This window comes from Silurus aristotelis, assembly GCF_946808225.1.
Source record: "Silurus aristotelis genome assembly, chromosome: 19".
NCBI lineage: Eukaryota > Metazoa > Chordata > Actinopteri > Siluriformes > Siluridae > Silurus > Silurus aristotelis.
Genome location: NC_139592.1, coordinates 4,070,936 through 4,092,344, shown reverse-complemented (window position 1 = coordinate 4,092,344; position 21,409 = coordinate 4,070,936). Strand labels below are relative to the sequence as shown.

The 21,409-nt window shown below is 37.4% G+C and overlaps 1 protein-coding gene across 2 annotated transcripts; it reads right to left on the bottom strand.

The window, feature by feature from the left end:
* Window positions 1-1,357: 1,357 nt before the first annotated feature.
* Window positions 1,358-20,058, bottom strand: LOC310714929 (CD63 antigen-like). Of its 2 annotated transcripts, none has more exons than XM_083521017.1 (9): window positions 19,817-20,058; window positions 16,119-16,203; window positions 12,308-12,496; window positions 11,511-11,585; window positions 11,288-11,383; window positions 9,452-9,595; window positions 9,281-9,364; window positions 9,133-9,189; window positions 1,358-2,805 (listed from the first exon to the last, which is right to left on the bottom strand). In XM_083521017.1, the coding sequence occupies exons 2-9, from the start codon at window positions 16,182-16,184 to the stop codon at window positions 2,800-2,802; spliced, it is 717 nt and encodes a 238-aa protein (XP_083377143.1). In that variant the 5' UTR covers window positions 16,185-16,203; window positions 19,817-20,058; the 3' UTR covers window positions 1,358-2,799. The 2 variants fall into 2 exon arrangements, with proteins under 2 accessions (XP_083377143.1, XP_083377144.1); XM_083521018.1 differs by lacking the exon at window positions 19,817-20,058 and adding an exon at window positions 16,298-16,371.
* Window positions 20,059-21,409: the final 1,351 nt, after the last annotated feature.

Here is a 21,409-nt window from a genome sequence, read left to right as displayed (position 1 = left end):
AGAGATTTTGGGGAACAACCTCCTTCCCTCAGTTAGAGCATTGAAGATGGGTCGAGGCTGGGTCTTCCAACATGACAATGACCCGAAGCACACAGCCAGGATAACCAAGGAGTGGCTCTGTAAGAAGCATATCAAGGTTCTGGCGTGGCCTAGCCAGTCTCCAGACCTAAACCCAATAGAGAATCTTTGGAGGGAGCTTAAACTCTGTGTTTCTCAGCAACAGGCCAGAAACCTGACTGATCTAGAGAAGATCTGTGTGGAGGAGTGGGCCAAAATCCCTCCTGCAGTGTGTGCAAACCTGGTGAAAAACTACAGGAAACGTTTGACCTCTGTAATTGCAAACAAAGGCTCCTGTACCAAATATTAACATTGACTTTCTCAGGTGTTCAAATACTTATTTGCAGCTGTATCATACAAATAAATAGTTAAAAAATCATACATTGTGATTTCTGGATTTTTTTTTTAGATTATGTCTCTCACAGTGGACATGCACCTACGATGACAATTTCAGACCCCTCCATGATTTCTAAGTGGGAGAACTTGCAAAATAGCAGCGTGTTCAAATACTTATTTTCCTCACTGTATGTAGATTTTTTCTGGAATCAGTACTTTACTTCACTATTTATTTTTTTGTCTTTTTACTTTTACTCATAACATTTTGACACAAATATCTGTACTTTCTTCTTACTCCTTACATTTTCAATCCAGGCTCGTAACTTTAGTTTTATTCTATTTGGTGACATGATCAATATTTCTTCTTCTCATTGAGCTCCATTTTCAGCCCATCAACCGATTTCTTGTCATTGTGGAGCTTTTTCAACCCACAACTGGTGTATTATTTCCTGGCTCTCACACACCACAGATGTAGGCTAGTTTATGAAGCTAACAACAAGCAAGACAGAAGGCAACAAGAAGTCTGGGGTTAACGTGGATGAGACAGAGGGAGTCAGTGATGTAAACATGACTAAGAACAGAGACATTCCTGATCACCATCATCTTTTTTCAGCTTGTGTTCCATATGGTGGATGTTCAGCCTGGATACATAATTAAATAACAAAATTAGAATTTTTTTTTGTATTAATATGATGTGAGGTCCAGTAACCAGCGTGACACTAAAACAGGTAGTAGTAATAGCTATTTTTAACTTAAGTACATGTCAGAACCCAAACTACTTTACTATAACTTGAGTGAAAAAGTATAGTCAGTACTTCAACTTTTACCAGAGTCTTTTAAAACATAAGTATCTGTACTTCTACTTGAGTGAAGGATGTATGTACTTTTGCTATCTCTTTATAAATCTATAAAAAAAAATAAAAGTTGAACGAAATAAACACACACATTAAATGTAAAACAAAAAAATGGTTCAATTCTTTATATAGCAGAATTAACCAACATGGCTTTATAATATCAAGTACAGTGACAGAGTTTACTTTACTGTAAATTTACTTTACACCCCAACATTCTGGAGCAAATCATTCTGTCTACATAAGTGCTTTAAGAAGATTTCTTCGTGAGGTCGACTTCATTTACACGAGTTTGTGTCTAAGTGTAGAGGTATACAGTATTGTGCACAGGTCTCAGGCATATGCAAAAGAAATGTTACAGTGTAATCACAACATTTTCCCAGAACTTTAACATAACGTATGATAGTCTTCATATAAGATATGCTATAAAGAATAGGACAAAATACACAAGAGGTCAATATGTGGTGGTACAACCATTTGAAAACATCAGCAGTGTGAGGTGACTTTGGGTTACATTTCAAGAAATCACTTTATGTTAAATACTATAGTATTAGAAAATGTAAGTATGCAGGAAAAAGTATTTATTTTTTATTTATTAAGAAAAAGAAAGATCCAGATTTATTATAAATGGTAAAGGCAGCCCTGGATCACTCTAATGAAGCTTACAGCATTGAACAGATATTTGTTTTGCAGTCTCAATCTTAAATCTAAGCATCTAGATTTATCTTCTAGGGACTGCTTCAACAAACAACAAAATGCACTTCGATAAAGCATTTAGTTCGAGTCTGAACGTTGGTGGATGAACAAATGACCTACAAGTGTTTGAATACATACATTTTGCTATTTGAATGAAATTTAGCTTATTTAGCTTAAGCTCTAAAATGCCCCATCCTTCATAAACTTTCAGTTGGCAGTGGAAGTATGTAAGATCTGCAGTTATGATTAAAATTCAGTACAAATCACAGTCTACTTGCTTCACAAATGCATTTGTGTTTGATTATTAGGGCAGACGCGAAGCTCCTGGAGGATTGTTTCGATTATTAGGATAGACGCAAAGCTACAAAATGATCTGATATTAAGCCATGACATGGTTTTTACTGCTTCATTCAAATGTTTATTTCAGAAACACTTCACGTGTAAAAATGACGTGCTTTAGATGGGTCACATTTTAAGTTATTTTAAGCAGATTGGCAGATATGAACTGGACTTTACTGATCTCTACGTTTTTGAGGTATACCATGAATTTGGCTTGTTTTCAAGGGGTCCTGGCTGCTCTGAATAGTATATGATGGACTATGAATGTTCATAAGCATGAAACAAAAAGGGCAAAACTACAAACCACAACATTGCATGTACACAAAATAAATAAATGGTGTAATCATCTCCATTACATATTGTGAGAACAGTCATTTACTCAACACTGTGATGAAGGCTACATTGTACGATCCCAGCACTGGCCGGGCAACGTGCATGACAACAGCAGAAATAAAGCAGAGTCTCTTCAAAGCCGCGTTCTTTGGTGTGTATCAGCACCATCCTAGTACACCGAGGAGTCTTAAATCTGCACGGAGAAAATTCAGGAAGGAATAAAGCAAAAATTAATGAATGCATAAACTTTTCCCTATAAAACTGATGTTTTTTTCCTACACATTTCCACTTCTTAATACAAATTCTCTTACAGTATTTCTCAGTTGCGTTGGAGCCTTTATCGAATCATCCTTAATATTCAAAGCAGTAAGTCAATTCTTTAAAACAATTAGTACAAACAGCACAACACAGATTTCTTGCAAACATCTGTACTTTTCTCAAAGTCCTTAGTTCATCTCTCATGACATTGGGGTCAGAATAACGAGTCCTTGTGTCATTGTTGATATAAACTAAGGTTTGGAATAGAATAATTGCACAAGGCTGAATTTCTTCTGTTTGGCATCTATGAAAGTCTCTGTTACGCTCGCCATCATTAGTAACATTCAAGATTCATCTCCACAATTGATCAATTCAAGACACAACTGACAATGTTTCCTACATTCTTCTTCTTTCAGCTTCTCCCATTAGGGGGCACCACAGTGGATCATCCGTCTCCATACACCCCCCTGTCCTCTACATCTGCCTCTTTCAAACCAATTACCTGCATGTCTTCCCTCACCACATTATCAGTTGTTAATGTTCATGTTGATCAAAATATATTATACTGGTTTCACCTGAAAAGTTTTAACCCCCAAAACATCTCAGCATCAGTTTATTGTATACGTCATTGAATGCAAAATGGTTAAACCAGTTGTCATTATCTGTCATCTAACATTTCTATTAAACTTTTATTTTTTTGTAAATGTGTTGAAGTGATGAATTGTGCAGATGAATCTTGAACGTCACTAATGAAGGCGAGTGAACGGCATCAGATCAACCGATGATCAACAAGTTCTCTAAAACAGGTCAAAGGTGAATCTTGTGAACCTTCAGTTGGAGAGTGAATACAGAGCAAAACACAGAATTATACATTCTAAAAATTGATGAACAACTAAGAAACAAACAAACACTTACAGTACAGTAAAAGTGTGAATCCTGTCGGGTCTCTTACAATCAATATAAATCAAATATACAATCAAATATATAAATTTGTGCTGCTGAAATTCATAAATGCCAAACAGAAGGAAGTCAAATTTTCTGCATTTTTAATCATTATAACCCAAACCATATTTATATCAAGAAATCCTGAAACTGTGCATCATACTGACAACACGACTAAACATTTTGATGATCTTGTTTGTAAACAATCACAAAAGGGACTTTTCATTCTGATGGTAATGAGATGTTCATTGACACAAATACTTACTTTTGAGAGATGAAGTATTTTGAGAAACGTACAGGCTTTTGCAAGAAATCCAATGTTTTGTGCTGTTTGTACAAATTGTTTTGCAAAATGCACTTACTGGTTTATAAATATAAAGGATGATTAGAGAAACGCTCCAAAGCAGCTGAGAAAAACTGTAAGCTTGACAGATTACGACAACTGGTTTAACCATCGATATGACATAAACAATGTAGGAAACAGCAGACACTTGTACACAATCAATTAAACGAATGAACCAAAACATTAACAATTTGTTCAAAGCAACAAAAAATTTGCCTGCATGATGAGCACAAGCGACTACATGATGCGCAGGTTGTAAAAACAAGTAGTTTTGAGAATTTCATTTTTTATCTGAGAAATGATCCAAAGCAACTAAGAAAAACTGTAACTTGTTCAACAGAATGTCATGTGATACGAAGGAAAGCACATAAGGGCGGAATATACTCAAGTAAAAAAAAAGAACACTAAACGATGCAACAAAGAAACAAATAACATAAACCTGAACCATGGAACAAGACTCACAGCATTGACTCTATACTTAATATATATCTTAATAAATATTTAATTTTACTTTAATTGTACTGTGAGCAACCTAATAAATGTTCTTGTGGGTTCAATAAACTATCCTGATTGTAATTCTGACCAAGCTTGGGGAAGGTGTGGTGCTAGGCCAGACTTGTACATGTGCTCATTATGGTGACAAAGACATTTACATGCAGGGGCTTATGGGTAATGGAGTTCATGGCTGTAATCCTGGACAGTTTCTGAATGCAGTAAAGTCACACTACTGTAAAAGTCGCACTTGAATGTCCACGTGCATGTCACTCGAACGTACATTTAAAAATACGAAAATGGTGTAAATAGTGTAGTTAAATATTAGCGCCACCTAATGGTCTAGAATGCTCACAGAAATGATAGCTATATAAAATCAAATGAAACAAAATAACTGAACAGAAAGGTTTATTATTTAGAAAAAAATGTCGAAATGATCTCGGAATGTGAAATTTAATATTAATAATTTTGCACTGTTTACAGACCATCAGTTAAATCCAAGAACAAATGTTCTGAATATTTGACCACTTTAACTTCTTTGTACAAAAGGTCAGAGATTTCACACTTGAAGAAAGAAATATAAAGACAGTGCAATTCTTTCTTTTGTATATCCCAGTGATGTTCGGAAGCTAGGGTCAGAGTGCAGGGTCAGCCATGATACAGCACCGCCTGTTTTATTTAGGTTAAGGGCCTTGCTCAGGGGCCCCAAGAGTGGCAGCTTGGCAATACCAGGGCCTAAAACCCCAACCTTTCGATCGGTATATAGAGTCCACATAAGCTCAAGCACCAAATGCTGATAGAAATGTTGAAAGTCATATAATTCAATATTTCTAAGATTCTCTCCAGTTGTTCCTAGAAGTATAAATGATAATAGAAATATTTGTATTTTTATAAAAGGATTAACCATTTAATGGAAGGTTCTTATTACCCTATAGTTTTAGTTTAATTTTGCTACCAAAATAAGTGATAAAAGGACTGAATTGTTGCTTGAGTGAAAAACAAAAACGAAGAGCATCCTGAATCTATCTGGCTCGATCTACAGTGAGGAAAATAAGTATTTGAACACCCTGCTATTTTGCAAGTTCTCCCACTTAGAAATCATGGAGGGGTCTGAAATTGTCATCGTAGGTGCATGTCCATTGTGAGAGACATAATAAAAAAAAAAAAATCCAGAAATCACAATGTATGATTTTTTAACTATTTATTTGAATGATACAGCTGCAAATAAGTATTTGAACACCTGAGAAAGTCAATGTTAATATTTGGTACAGGAGCCTTTGTTTGCAATTACAGAGGTCAAACGTTTCCTGTAGTTTTTCACCAGGTTTGCACACACTGCAGGAGGGATTTTGGCCCACTCCTCCACACAGATCTTCTCTAGATCAGTCAGGTTTCTGGCCTGTCGCTGAGAAACACGGAGTTTGAGCTCTCTCCAAAGATTCTCTATTGGGTTTAGGTCTGGAGACTGGCTAGGCCACGCCAGAACCTTGATATGCTTCTTACAGAGCCACTCCTTGGTTATTCTGGCTGTGTGCTTCGGGTCATTGTCATGTTGGAAGACCCAGCCTCGACCCATCTTCAATGCTCTAACTGAGGGAAGGAGGTTGTTCCCCAAAATCTCGCAATACATGGCCCCGGTCATCCTCTCCTTAATACAGTGCAGTCGCCCTGTCCCATGTGCAGAAAAACACCCCCAAAGCATGATGCTACCACCCCCATGCTTCACAGTAGGGATGGTGTTCTTGGGATGGTACTCATTATTCTTCTTCCTCCAAACACGTTTAGTGGAATTATGACCCAAAAGTTCTATTTTGGTCTCATCTGACCACATGACTTTCTCCCATGACTCCTCTGGATCATCCAAATGGTCATTGGCAAACTTAAGACGTGCCTGGACATGTGCTGGTTTAAGCAGGGGAACCTTCCGTGCCATGCATGATTTCAAACCATGACGTCTTAGTGTATTACCAACAGTAACCTTGGAAACGGTGGTCCCAGCTCTTTTCAGGTCATTGACCAGCTCCTCCCGTGTAGTTCTGGGCTGATTTCTCACCTTCCTTGTGAGATCTTGCAAGGAGCCCCAGTCCGAGGGAGATTGACAGTCATGTTTAGCTTCTTCCATTTTCTAATGATTGCTCCAACAGTGGACCTTTTTTCACCAAGCTGCTTGGCAATTTCCCCGTAGCCCTTTCCAGCCTTGTGGAGGTGTACAATTTTGTCTCTAGTGTCTTTGGACAGCTCTTTGGTCTTGGCCATGTTAGTAGTTGGATTCTTACTGATTGTATGGGGTGGACAGGTGTCTTTATGCAGCTAACGACCTCAAACAGGTGCATCTAATTTAGGATAATAAATGTAGTGGAGGTGGACATTTTAAAGGCAGACTAACAGGTCTTTGAGGATTAGAATTCTAGCTGATAGACAGGTGTTCAAATACTTATTTGCAGCTGTATCATACAAACATATATTGTAATTTCTGGATTTTTTCTTTTAGATTATGTCTCTCACAGTGGACATGCAATTACGATGACAATTTTAGACCCCTCAATGATTTCTAAGTGGGAGAAAATAGTGGGGTGTTCAAATACTTATTTTCCTCACTGTATATAGATTTACTGTTTATGAGAAATCCCAAATAAATGGCAGCATTCTGTGCAAAACCGATTATGCTTAATATGTTAAAGGCACACTCTGTTGTACCTCAGGACACAATAACATCCATACCAACTCTGCCAAAACTTTCTGTGGAACATCTCAGATCCAGGATGTAAAATCTGCCACACTAACTCTGTAGACTCTTTAATAAAAGTTTCCTCATGTTTAAAAAAAAAAATGGTTTAAAAAAAAAAATTTGCCTTTTGGGATTTTTCCAAATTAGGATTACATTTTTAACATCTCTTACAACAATCTCCTTAGTTTTTTCTCTTCAAATGTCCGTTTGTTTACATGAGGTAGCAGGAATGCAGGACCTTAAAAGGCTATGGGAGAGGGAGCTTTAAATAAACGTAACAGAGGAGGAAAGTGTGGGGAAAATATGACGGGAGCCTGAGAGGTGGTAGCTTAGTGGTTAAGATGTTGGATATATAAATGACTGTCGTTCTGGATAAAAGCGTCTGCCAAATGCCATAAATGTAAATGTAAGATCTTAATATGTAAAACTACTAGAGCTATTAAGGTACAATACACTGATCAGTAGCATTAGCATGCGCTAAAAGTAAGGCTAAGGTAGGAGTTATTTACTGTATATGGCATCATTAAGACTTATTGGTCATTCGTGCTATGAGAAGAATATTTGGATTTGAACTAGATCTGGATCGTTTGTCTTTGAGTTTGGTATCAGTCGGGTAATTACTAGATACATTTGCTAGTTTTTTTATATTCTAGATTTGTCTTGCATAAAAATATACTGTTAATCTGGTCAATGATAACCTTCTTTCGTTAAAAGGCTGGTATAAGTCTATAAATCTTTGGGATTTGTAGCATGTTATTCATTCGACTGAAACTTTTTATCGTACCTGAACATCTTATCTTTATTAGTATCCCTTTCAGTGATATTTTTTTAATGACAAAACAGTTCTGACACATCGAACATTAACAGCATGAACTTCTTCAGCATTTTGAGCTACAGGAGCTCGTCTGTTGGATCGGACCAAGCGGACCAGCCTTCTCTCCCTACGTGCATTAATGAACCTCAGCCGCCCGTAACCCTGTCACTGGTTCACCACTGTTCCTTCCTTGGAGCACTTTTGGTTGATACTGACCACTACAGACCAGGAACATCCCACAAGAGCTGCAGTTTTGGAAATGTTCTGACCCAATTGTCTAGACATCACAATTTGGCCCTTGTCAAACTTGCTCAAATCCTTTCGCTTGCCCATTTTTCCTGCTTCTAACACGTCAATTTTGAAGGCAAAATGTTCACTTGCTGCCTAATGTATCCCACATACTAACAGGTGCCATGATGAAGAGATAATCAGTGGTCATAATTGTTATAAAATTCGGCCTGTACAAGGTCTATTCATTGTTTTGTTTTTTTACATTCACAGTTATGGCATTTGGCTGACATTATGCAAATTTGGTATTGGCATTTGACAGATTATATGCAGACTTTGGCATTGGCATAGATTAACTTTTACATTTATGGCATTTTCCTCTCTCCTATATTTCCAGTTATATTGTTCTCTGGTTAATATGTTACTAAAAAGTTAAATAAAAAATCTATTAAAAAATTTTAAAAGTTAAAAAGTTAATTAAAAGTTAATTAAAAAATATATAATATAGTGACAACTTCTTACATATTCCGAAATCTCTTAAAACTTTAAAAAGAAATTAACATACAGGCAGGTTTAAAAAAAAAAAAAAAACCTTTCTAAAATAACGTTTCATAAAGAAAACTAACCTTCATATGTATTGGATTTAATGGAATACATTTTCACCTTTTACTCTGCAGTTACAAAATACATTAGATTCTTCTGAAATTCACCTCACCTCAAAGCCTTTGCGGATTCCATACATCAACGTACAGGCAAGCACGATACCCAAGATCTAAAGCAAACACAAAAGAAAACAAAAGAGAGGTGAGAAGAGGAAGTGGAATTTTGTAGACTTGGATAGCAGTGAAAAAGAAAACTGTTACCTCTATGAAGCCAGTGACAAGAACTACAACTCCAACCCAGAGCATGACTCCCTTGAGCACATCCTGCAGAACAGTCCCACAACCCTACAGCACAACAAGCCAGGATCAACATTAGTGCCTTTTACAAAGTAAAATAACTGAAAAATAATGGTTCAGAAGTAGAGGGTTCACCTCGGTGTAGATTTTGTTGCTGTCCTTCATGGCTCTGGCTCCACAGTTCAGCGTGACGTTCTTGCAGCAGGAGTCGGGGACAGATATATTGTCAGGCTGAAAGTCCACCCAGTCAGAAGCGTTCTTTACTCCACAGCATTGCATCTACACTTGCACACAAAGAAACGGCTTGATGATTAGCAAATTCATCGACTCGATTGGATTCAACTTTATTGTCATTGTGCAAAGTACATATACAGAGCCAATGAAATGCCATTAGCATCTAAGCAGAAGTGCATAATGGCCTATTTACAATAAATTGCAGTATGTTAAATGAGTATTATAGAAGTTATTATAAAAGTTATTATATAAGTTATAAATTATATAAGAATACAGGGAGAAACAGGCAACAGGAAACTATGGAACTAGGAGTTGGCGATCCTGGGGCGTCAGCAATTGTTTGCACCCAGTGCAGACCTTGTTCAGAACCCCTTGACACTAGTTATAATGCACTGGCTTATAACGAGTGTCAAGAGGTGCTTCAAGCTTTCGTTTTTTGCCGTCATGAAAAGGAGTGGCGAGGGCTCCTCACGATTGCAGCCCGAACAGCCTCGATATTCTCTGGTGTGTAGACTATTCGAAACACCACCTGGACTTTTTTAAGGCTGATCTAATTTTTTCGAAATTAGCAGATGGGAAGCAATCATGGCGTCCTTACTGGCAATGATGCAGAAATTCCCTTTACGCAGCACTCACACTATCACCAATCTTATAAAAGGTTTTTCAGTGAATGCTCATTGTGCACCACTCCACTGCTCTATTAAAACTAAGGGCGAGGGGGTCTAAATGAGGGCGCTCTGGTTCCAAACAATTGTCAGCATTCCATGGTCGCCTTGTGTTATTTAGGAAAACTTACTTAGCAACCTGATTTTTTCAATAAAAGCATTTTTTTTTTACACCAAATTACATTTTTCATTACCATTTCATGGTACCATACAGTTCTGTTGGTGTTCTTTAAAAACCCTTTATGATCCTCTTGTTTAGCAGTTCTAAGATGGAAACCAGTTTGCCCACTCACCTTTTGAGTAATGCAATGAAAACTGTTGAGCCTAGCTAAAGCAAGTGAGACCCGCCATATGTTAGATGTTCATATGGGTCAATTCCTGCATGAGCTGTGAATGTGCTCTTGGGTAAATTTTAGTAGGCTGCTTACTTCATAGGAGATTCATCACAAGGTTTGGTTGAGGTTTATTTTCCCAGTTTATTTTTCAAACTGATTTGTATTTCTGATTACAGTCCTTCTATTTTTATGGATGCCGGCATAGTGGGCTTTGTTCAGTTCAGCATACAGTTCAGTCCGAAACAGTGGGCAGTTCATATCAAAAATTGGCAACGTGAAAGTTATCTTACAGACCACAGTGCCGAAACTGAGACTACCTCGAGCAAGCTGTCTTGAGTTTGGTTGCAGTGGAAAGGTACCATGATTCCCGTTGTGTCATGTTCTGTTTTCCATGCGAGTGTTTATGATGAGTAAGTGACGAAAGCAAAGGTTTAAAAGACCATTGTCGCATGGACTATAGGCACCATTGTTTAGTCGTTTTAAATGATTTCACATTGCTGGAAAAATTCCTGTCAATTACTGCTAATTCCTTTAGTGAATGAAATGATCCGTTTAAAATTGCATTTCTGCATAGGTTGAAATGTAAGAAATATACAAAAAATGTTTTCAAAAAAATCATAAAGGGGCAAATAGTTTGTCCTGCCACTGTTTTTGAACGAGTGCATTCATTTTATCCTGAAATTTGCCTTGCTGTCGGAACTACTTTTAAAGCTGCTGCAATAGAAAATGAATCAAACCTCTTGGTTCAGATTGTCCATGCTTTCCTTTAACTCTTTGTCTGTTTTGTACTCCTTTATCATTGACTTCACAGCTTCGTCCATTACCATGGTCACCTGTAAGAAGAAAAATAAGGGATTGTCTGGATTGTGTTTGTAGTTTGGAAAAAAAAATTAAAAAATTGTTTTTTGGTAAAATATGAAAGAAAAGCACATCATAGGATTAAATTGTTAAAAATCTCACCGTGTTAGTTAAGACATAGCCACCGATGACTAGCAAAATTTCAGCGATCAAGATAAGGGAAAGCAGGACAACAAACTGGAGAAGAAACAAGAAGTAATCATTTTTCAAATGCTGTTGTTCAGACATGCATTACAATGTGCAGCTGCTTTATGTAAAAACTTATAACAGGATCTATTCATACTGAAGCAATAAACCTAGTAAAGCATCTGGCTGGACCTAAAGAGTGTACCATGAAGCAAAACCATGAGACACTGTATGAGGTTATCCTTAGCACATAGAAGGCTTTCTTTTTAAAGCTTGAGTCTTAAAAAACATCCCTTTCAGCTTATTGTGAAAGAATCTCTATAGCTCGCTATGTGGGACTGCTCTTTAATTCGTAATACAATTTATAACAATTTGTATACATTTTATTAAACTGAATTAAAAATACAGTGGTCATTATTCTGTCTATAAGTATTTCCCAAAGTATCCCCACAAGAACTGCAGTTCTGGAGATGCTCTGACCCAGTCGCCTAGCCATCACAATTTGGTCCTTGCTAAACTCAATCAAATCCTTACGCTTGCCCATTTGTACATTAACGACAAAATGTTCACTTGTTGCCTAATAAATCCCACCCACTAACAGGTGCCATGATGAAAAGATAATCAGTGTTATTTTCTCACCAGTCATAATGTTATAATGCCATAGTGTTATGTCTGTAAATATCAGTTCACTCCATTCTGGTCAAGAATGTCTCATTTTTTCCCCTACAATACATTAACCACTGTAAACATTTCATTTGTGCTTCTTGCCTTACCGTGGTGACCATGCAGTAGTTCTCTTTCCATGCTCCACAGCACCCAAAGAACGCGACTAAGAAGATGATGACACCGATGACGATAATCACAGCGGAGGTGCCCTTGCTAGCAGTCTGTTCCACCTCAGGGAGGCTCTTCAGGGTCGACCCTACTAAAACTCCAACCACGATGACAGCCAGGCCACAAAGCTAGACAGACAGCAACAATGAACTAAATATTTAAAATAAATGCATCGCCTCTATTATCAATTACACTTACAGAAGAAACAGTTACACAAACAGCAGCCTGGCTGGTTTGTTTAAGACACATTATTTACATATTTCGCTTGCTAGCTCACTAATATGCCTATTAATGCAGCTCTGCATACAGCTCTCTTACAATCTAAACAGCTTCTGAAACATTATTATAGCGTCTCTTTCGGGGAGCACTGTAACGCACAATGTAATGTGTGACTCGTACCCCTTAAATTTCTGTCCAGTATAAACGTTTCAATGACATACTGTATGTCTAGTCACTGGAGACTGAACCAATGTTTGGGATCATTTAGCCTCTGGCACGATGCCAAGCCATAAGGATCTTCTACAGATACACCATTAGATAGTGTTAGCTTGGCCAAATTGCACTGCCGGCCTATCACAGCTAATTCAGAGCAGTCATAATAATGATAACAAAATGTAGATGTAGTTAACATCAATCTAATTCTTCCTAAATAAAATGTAGGAAAATTTTGAATTTGAATCAAATAACTCATCTGCAAGAGTAACAAACGAGCAGCTGGAACTTCAACATGATGGACTATAAAAAGAACTCTTGCCAAAGAAGATTCGAATTCAAATGTTAAATCTGTCTGTATTTGTTTTGCAAAACCAAGTGCAGAGAAGCTCCATTACCTCACAAAAAAAAAAAAAGGGACTTTCCTGGACGTCTATCTCTGTTAAATAATTTCTTTCGCTTCAGAAATCCATTTGCTCCATGTTGTAATTCAGTTACAAAGCAAAATCATTCCTAATTACCCAGCAAGCTATTTCACTTCCCTTATAATGCCATTAGCTAGTGAGCATATGCAATTAGAATGAGTTTCCTCATTATCCAGCCCAAGACATCTCGCTACAGAGCATGCTGTGTCATCCCTGAAAGATGCAAACAGAATATTTTCCCAGACTATATTCTGGGTAAAAAGCAGGCAGCAGATCGGACAAAGAATCAAGCTGCTGGAATCGAGCCCCTTCTACTTTTTGCACAGCTTCCTGAATAACCCAGGAGCTTTCTCTTTTTCCAGGCCTTCTGCCAGACCCAGAACCTCTGATTAATGGCTGCAGAAGAATATCGATACTGACATATGTCACATGATTTCTGATAAAACCTCGTTACGAGGTGACATTACAGTCTCACTCACTCACAATCAGGAGTGCTTCAGAAAAAATTGTATATGACTGTATATAAGCTGTATTTCAAATCAGACAAAACATTTTGCTACTAGTCAAAATGAAAGCTAAAGCGAAATGTTCGCTGTTCAAAACATGATTCAAAAACAGCACTACTCAATCTTGTTTTCATTTCTGACACGTCCCTTTAAAATAGAAAGCGAGCATGCAGATATTGTATGTTGTGTCTAAAAATAGCTGGAAGGCTAAGGATTCACTGCCAAATATAGCTTTGAACTGATTATAGTGTACTTTCTGTTGTGTGGAGCGATCCATACCTTTAAAAAGCACACCTAACATCAGATGCATTCAACATGTGTAATTCAATTCAGCTTTATTTGTTTTTATAATCCACATATTCCCAAAGCAGCTTTGCAGAAATAAGTAGATTAGAAAGTTACATTTTAAATTCATGAATTAGTCGATAAAGCTTATCCCTGGATGTGAAAGTCGTTGCTGACCCTGGCAAGGAAAAGCTTCCTGAGAAACCTTGAGAGGAACCAGAATCAAAAGAAAAAGAATTCATGGGTCCCTTCAAATCAAATTTAATCCCTGATCAGCGAATACAGATCCCAGTTTCACGGCATTTCGTAATATAGTCACGTATATAGATATAGAAATATATACAGTACAGACCAAAAGTTTGGACACACCTTCTCATTCAAAGAGTTCTCTTTATTTTCATGACTATGAAAATTGTGGAGTCACACTGAAGGCATCAAGGGCTATTTGACCAAGAAGGAGAGTGATGGAGTGCTGCGCCAGATGACCTGGCCTCCACAGTCACCGGACCTGAACCCAATCGACATGGTTTAGGGGTGAGCTGGACCGCAGAGTGAAGGCAAAAGGGCCAACAAGTGCCAAGCATCTCTCGGGGAACTCCTTCAAGACTGTTGGAAGACCATTTCAGGTGACTACCTCTTGAAGCTCATCAAGAGAATGTCAAGAGTGTGCAAAGCAGTAATCAAAGCAAAAGGTGGCTACTTTGAAGAACCTACAATATGACATTTATACTTTCCATGTACCGGTAATGTATTTCAATAAGAAGTATTTTTTCTTTTCGCCACTAGGTGTGCTGTGTTATTTTTCTTTCTCATTTGCTATTGATTTATTAATCTTCAAGCACCATTACTTAACATTTAATCAGTTAAAATCTTAAATTTTGTCAGAATTCAGTAAATAAATTCGACTAGTTAATTAAGGAGACTGCGTTAATTAGACACGAACACATTTATTACAGTATAACCGTAACCCAAACACATTTCTGTCAGCATTACCCATGATACAATGATGACATGGAGACGGAGCCAGACAGAGCCAGTCGTGCTGAGTGACACGAAGAAAGAGAGAAATTCGTGTCCATGTAAACGAATCAATAGATTAATTAATAATGACTGTATCACAACATGCCATGAGACTGTGTTGGAATGCAATATAACACATTGTTCTTAGAGCTACTGACAATCAGCAGTTTGTTTTTTCTCTTATACTAACAGAGAAGCCATGGCAACTTCCTGGAACAGTTGGAACAAACTTTAGACTGGTCCTAAGACCAATTCACACAACTTCCAGATGTAATAACAGCATTAACAATAGGACATTACCAGGCAAACTGTACATTTGCAACGTGTTTGCAATGACCTATTAGCAACACCCTCCAGGGTAACATCTAAATAATGTACAACACTGATTCAGTAAATACATCTTAATAACCTGATTAAAATTAATTTCAATTCATTTCTGGTCAGCAAATACTTTAAACACATTGTTTTTTGGGCTACTGACAATCAGCAGTTAGTTTTTTCTCTTAGACCTGCCAGAGAAGCCATGGCAAAGGAAGGCTATTTGGCGTTGTTTAACCACTGTACTTACTTCATAACCTCTAGAATCTAATCATGTAATAACAGCATTAACAATAGGACAATTAAACTTGTCCTTAAGTTGAAAAAACTCTAAACACCCTCCAGGATAACATTTAAATAAAGTACAATACAAAATATGTCTCATTATCCTGATTCAGATTATTTTCCTTCTAGAGCAAGTCACATGTGTCTGTGATACTGAATTTGGAGTGTTATTACAAGAATGATTATCCACTGTTTTATTTCAGCTGTCTGGCTTTAAAAAATATTACAGGAAGTTCACTGAGAATCCCAGATGGTGATCACTTGACGGTGTCTAATTTCTCAGCAGTTACGAGCAATAAAACGGTTCAAAGTGGTTGCCAAGTCTATAGGAATATTTCCCTTTTTTTTTCACAAGAAAGTCAGAGAAAATAAGCTAATCAGGCAGATATTAGAACAAACATAGGAAATGCAACTAATGATGTTGCGATGTCTAATTCCCAGTGATGCTACAATGACATTACAATGACATGAAGACTTACCCAGAAGAAAACGTTGAAGATAAAAATCAGGAATTTTATGAACTTCATTCCTCCCTCGACAGCCATAATGTGTTGAATTTAGATTCTGAAAAGAGGCAAGAAAGTTACATCAGAAATTAAAAAATTGTTCATAGTTGTGCTGTGATTTTCAGTGATGTCTGGATGTTTAGATCCATTACCAAGGTAGATGATTTGTCATAAACAACCTCATTAAAGACAGGGCAGTGGCTGATTTTTCAGTGTTTTTATGTCTGTGAAAAGTAAAGGGGCGGGGCGTTTGGAGGTATTTGCAATTTGTTTTTAAAAATAGTCCGCAAAATAGTTCCATAGGGGAAGTCAGGTTACCACTGAGAACAAAGGCCTGATGGGAACATTTCAAGGCATGACTTTTTGGGACGTAAAATAGAGTAGGCCTGAACACTACCTCTTTTGTTCAGACTACAGTAACCATTTTGTTTTAGACAGATATGTAAATGTGAGAAAGAAATTTACAGTGTGTTGCTATAGGACAATAAATTGTTGTAAAACAGGCCGATACACTGCAGAGGAATCTTGTTTATAATTAAAGCTTGTGGCACCATATACAGTACAGACCAAAAGTTTGGACACACCTTCTCATTCAAAGAGTTTTCTTTATTTTCATGACTATGAAAATTGTAGAGTCACACTGAAGGCATCAAGGGCTATTTGACCAAGAAGGAGAGTGATGGGGTGCTGCGCCAGATGACCTGACCTCCACAGTCACCGGACCTGAACCCAATCGACATGGTTTAGGGGTGAGCTGGACCGCAGAGTGAAGGCAAAAGGGCCAACAAGTGCCAAGCATCTCACGGGGAACTCCTTCAAGACTGTTGAAAGACCATTTCAGGTGACTACCTCTTAAAGCTCATCAAGAGAATGCCAAGAGTGTGCAAAGCAGTAATGAAAGCAAAAGGTGGCTACTTTATAGAACCTAGAATATGACATTTTTCAGTTGTTTCACATTTTTTTGTTATGTATATAATTCCATATATAATTCCACGTGTTAATTCATAGTTTTGATGCCTTCAGTGTGAATCTACAATTTTCATAGTCATGAAAATAAAGAAAACTCTTTGAATAAGAAGGTGTGTCCAAACTTTTGGTCTGTACTGTGTATATATATATATATATATATATATATATATATATATATATATATATATATATATATATATATATATATATATATATACAGTGCATCCAGAAGTGTGGAGATGTTTAGGAGAGATGGAGTTTTTTACCAGATTGTTTAACAAGATTCTGGAAGGTGATAGGATGCCTAATGCCTGGTACTGATCTTTAAGAATAAGGGAGACTGCAGACCTGCAGTAACTACAGGGGAATTAAGTTGATAAGTCACACCATAAAGTTATGGGAAAGAGTAGAATCCAGGCGGAGAGAAGAGGTGACCATCTGTGAGCAACATTATGGTTTCATGCCGAGGAAGAGCATTATGTGCTTTGAGAATGTTGAAGGAGAAGTATAGAGAAGGTCAGAAGGAGCTGCATTGTGTGTTTGTGGATTTAGAGAAAGCGTTTGACAGGGTGCAGATAGAGGAGTTGTGGTATTGTATGAGAAACTCAGGTGTGTCAGAGAAGTATGTGAGGGTGGTGCAGGACATGTATGAGCACAGTGTGACAGCAGTGAAGTATGCATTAGGAACGACAGACTGGTTCAAGGTGGAGGTGGAACTGCATCAAGGATCGGCACTGAGCCCTTTCCTGTTTGCATTGGTGATGGACAAGTTGACTGACGAGGTCAGTCTCTGTGGACTATGATGTTTGTGGATGATATTGTGATTTGTGGTAAAAGTGGGGAGTAGGTTGAAAAGGGCCTGGAGAGGAGGAGGTACATGCTGGAGAGAAGGGGAATGAAAGTCAGTTGGAGTAAGACAGAGTACATGTGTGTGAATAAGAGGGAGGGGAGTGGAGTGGTGCGGTTTAAGGGAGAAAAGGTGGAGAAGGTGGATATTTAGATTTTAGATTTAGTATTTAGATTTAGTCAGACCTGCGATGTTGTATGGTTTAGAGACAGTGGCACTGAGTAAGACAGGAGGTGGAGCTGGAGGCAGCAGAGCTGAAGATGAATGAGGTTTTCATTAGGAGTGACAACGGTGGAAAGGATTAGAAATGAGTTTATTAAAAGGACAGCGCATGTAGGACGTGTTGGAGACATAGAAAGAAAGGCCTGATTGAGATGGTTTGGACATGTGTAGAGGAGGGACCTGGTGTATATCGGTAGGAGAATGCTGAGGATGGAGCCAACAGGATGGAGGAAAAGAGGACGACCAAGGAGGAGGTTAATGGATGTGATGAGGGAAGACATGCAGGTCGTTTGGGTGAAAGAAGCAGATGTAGAGGACAGGGGGGTATGGAGACAGATGATCCACTGTGGCGACCACTAATGGGAGCAGCCAAAAAAAGAAAAAGTATGCATCCAGAAAGTATTCACAGCGCTTCACTTTTTCCACATTTTGTTATGTTACAACTTTATTCCAAAAAAGGATAAAAATAAGTATTTTCCTCAGAATTCCACATACAAAAACCCATAATAACAAGTAAAAGAAGTTTGTTAAAAAAAATTAAAAATAAATCACATGTACATAAGTATTCACAGCCTTTGTCATGACATTTAAAATTGTGCTCAGGTGCATCCTGTTTCCACTGAACATCCTTGAGATGTTTCTACAACTCCACCTGTATTAAATTTAGTTGATTGGACATGATTTTGAAAGGCACACACTTTGCTATATAAGGTCCCACATGTGTGGGCTAAATGGCTATGGGACGACTTGGCAACCCTCTCCAGGCTAACATCTAAATAAAGTACAACACTGATAAAGTACCACGGAATCGGTTCAACTGAATCGGTTCAACTGAATCAGTTTAAATGAATCGGTTCAACTTATCTTGCGTTGAATAAATAACAAAATTGTTTGTATAAATGACGACGACCGCCATTATAGAGGTTTATTTCCAAATCCTTACGTTTACTTCCGATACATTTGAGTGCAATTGATGAAAAACGCGATTTTCAGGGAGCATGTGTATTCAACTCAGGCATTCAATTCACACACATGGATCATTGTTTACATTGCTTTCAATGCTTTTATAGTTCTAAGGACAGATACAAGTCCACCAGCCTCTCCCTGTAGTGACTTTACATGTTTTATAGGCGTTATCTCATGCATTTTAATGTTATTAATTATATAAAGGGTTAAAAAGGGAGTAGCTCCTCCATTACACACCAGCCCTCGTGGTTTGGTCAGGAATCAAGAATACTGGAGCACAAAAATCATCTGAGCTCCAGTTTCAAATTCATGCCAGTTTATGTTATACATAGTGGACCTATTTTTGTTTTATTTTTATTATAAAAAAAAAATAAAAAAAAGTATCCTACTGACTGCTGGGTGCAGCACAAACAACACAAGGTTTCTATTCATAAGCAAAATACCGTAATTCAGCAAACAGTAGTCTTTCCAGAACTCAATGTAATAAAAAACTAAACAAACAAAAAAACACAACACCAAAATAACATTTAATTCTGCATGGAAAAAAATATCTAACACACAAAAAAAGCACACACAGAAAAACACCTGAACTATTAACAATTAATGTGTATACCTAATAAAATAGATAATAATCACAATCCTAACAGACAAGACTGCAAATACTTACCTTGAGCTTAAGAAACGGACTGAGAAGCAGCAAAGAGTTAATAGAAATGAGGGTTTGCTTCTTTGCCCTGCTTTTAAAGGGGAATGGTCACTCACTCCACCCTCATCCTACAGAAATACTGCTCATGTCATGAATTACTGGTTGCTTATCAGCATGCATTCAAGGAGGGAAGGAACAAATACACAGAAAGATTTCATAGAAAGATCATGGCAAAAGTAGAATTTTTATTTTGTATGAAAACGTGTGCAAGTGGTGCTTTTGGGTGTGCAACATATGAGGACCCTGACATGCAGTTGCACATGCCGGACAGTAGGGGGCGCTTGTAGAGTTTGTTTGGGACTAGCTAATGGGTGCTGAAGATTTCCAAGTGTTTCTGTTTGCCTGTTTACTGTCCACTAGACTAGAGATGGAAAAGTAATAAAATATTCTACACAAGTAAAATTAAAAAGTATCTCATCAAATTTACTAGTACTTTTTATTGACAGTGGAGGGTGGGGTGGGGGATTTTAGTGTAGTACTCACTTTTGTTGGCAGTTTTTTAGACAATAATTGCTGTATGTTGAGTTATTTTCAAGGGACAGTAAATCTGTACTGCTATACAAGCTGCACATTGACAATTATATCGTGATCCCCCAATTTAACACGGTTCGAATCTGGCGCCCCCGGTTTATCACGGAATTGCGTTTGCCACAAAACTTATTTGTTTCACAGGTTTTCCCAGTCTTTTGCGGATTTTAGAACAAAAAAAACTTAAAGGAAATTGTTTTAATGGAGTTTTATGTTGAAATAATGAATTTTTTTAATAAAAATATAATTACCGTATTCTTGCAAATGTTTTCTGTGTGTGTTTAAAGTGTGTGGGAGGATGATTTACAGCTTAATAAATAAAAAAAAAAGCATTTTTGGGGTGGCGTTTTTTCATTTATCCGCATCATCTGTACTTTTTCAGAGAATATTTTCAAAAGCAGGACAGTTTAAAGAACATTGCAGATTATTACATATTAATAATCATGACTTGTAAAATCTATATAAGACTATCAAATCACAAATGAAGAAGTATTGCTATCAGTATTAATATTGATGATACTGGTCTTGGAAATACTTGGAATCTGATCGAAAAGAAATTGGTATTGTTTGTCCGGAGTTGCCAGTTACGGTACTATAAAGCTGCTAATAGGTGTTGACAGCAAATCAGGAGATGGATCAAGTGCACTCATATAGGCTTCATGCCTATTGGTAGTCGCTGCACTAGTTTGCTCCATATTTGCATAAAAGTTACATTTTTATCAAATTTGTTATATTTCGGGACATGCCCAGTAAAACAGTCAACTAAGACGACAATTTGGTTACCAAAGGTCATCTTGCTGAAAGTCAATGAAAATGAATGGTCACTGTCATGGCCAGTTCATATCAAAATAACAATAGCAAATTCAATAACAAACTCAAAATGCCAAGCAAAAGAACCAAACAAAGTTAAGGATCCAGGGTTGAGGTGACCGAGAAGAAGGACTTTATTCAGCTGAAACGAAGCCAATCAGTTTCATGGAAGCACACAGAAACACAGTCCCTCCCATTTTTTCTATTGCCAACTAT

Excerpts from the sequence above, each read along its gene's own strand:
- LOC310714929 (XM_083521017.1), bottom strand. The coding sequence starts at position 16,184 with ATGGCTGTCGAGGGAGGAATGAAGTTCATAAAATTCCTGATTTTTATC. Across the intron at positions 11,586-12,307 it reads ACTACTGCATGGTCACCACG|TTTGTTGTCCTGCTTTCCCT; the intron begins GTAAGGCAAGAA and ends TTTCTTCTCCAG. Across the intron at positions 9,365-9,451 it reads GCAACAAAATCTACACCGAG|GGTTGTGGGACTGTTCTGCA; the intron begins GTGAACCCTCTA and ends GTTGTGCTGTAG.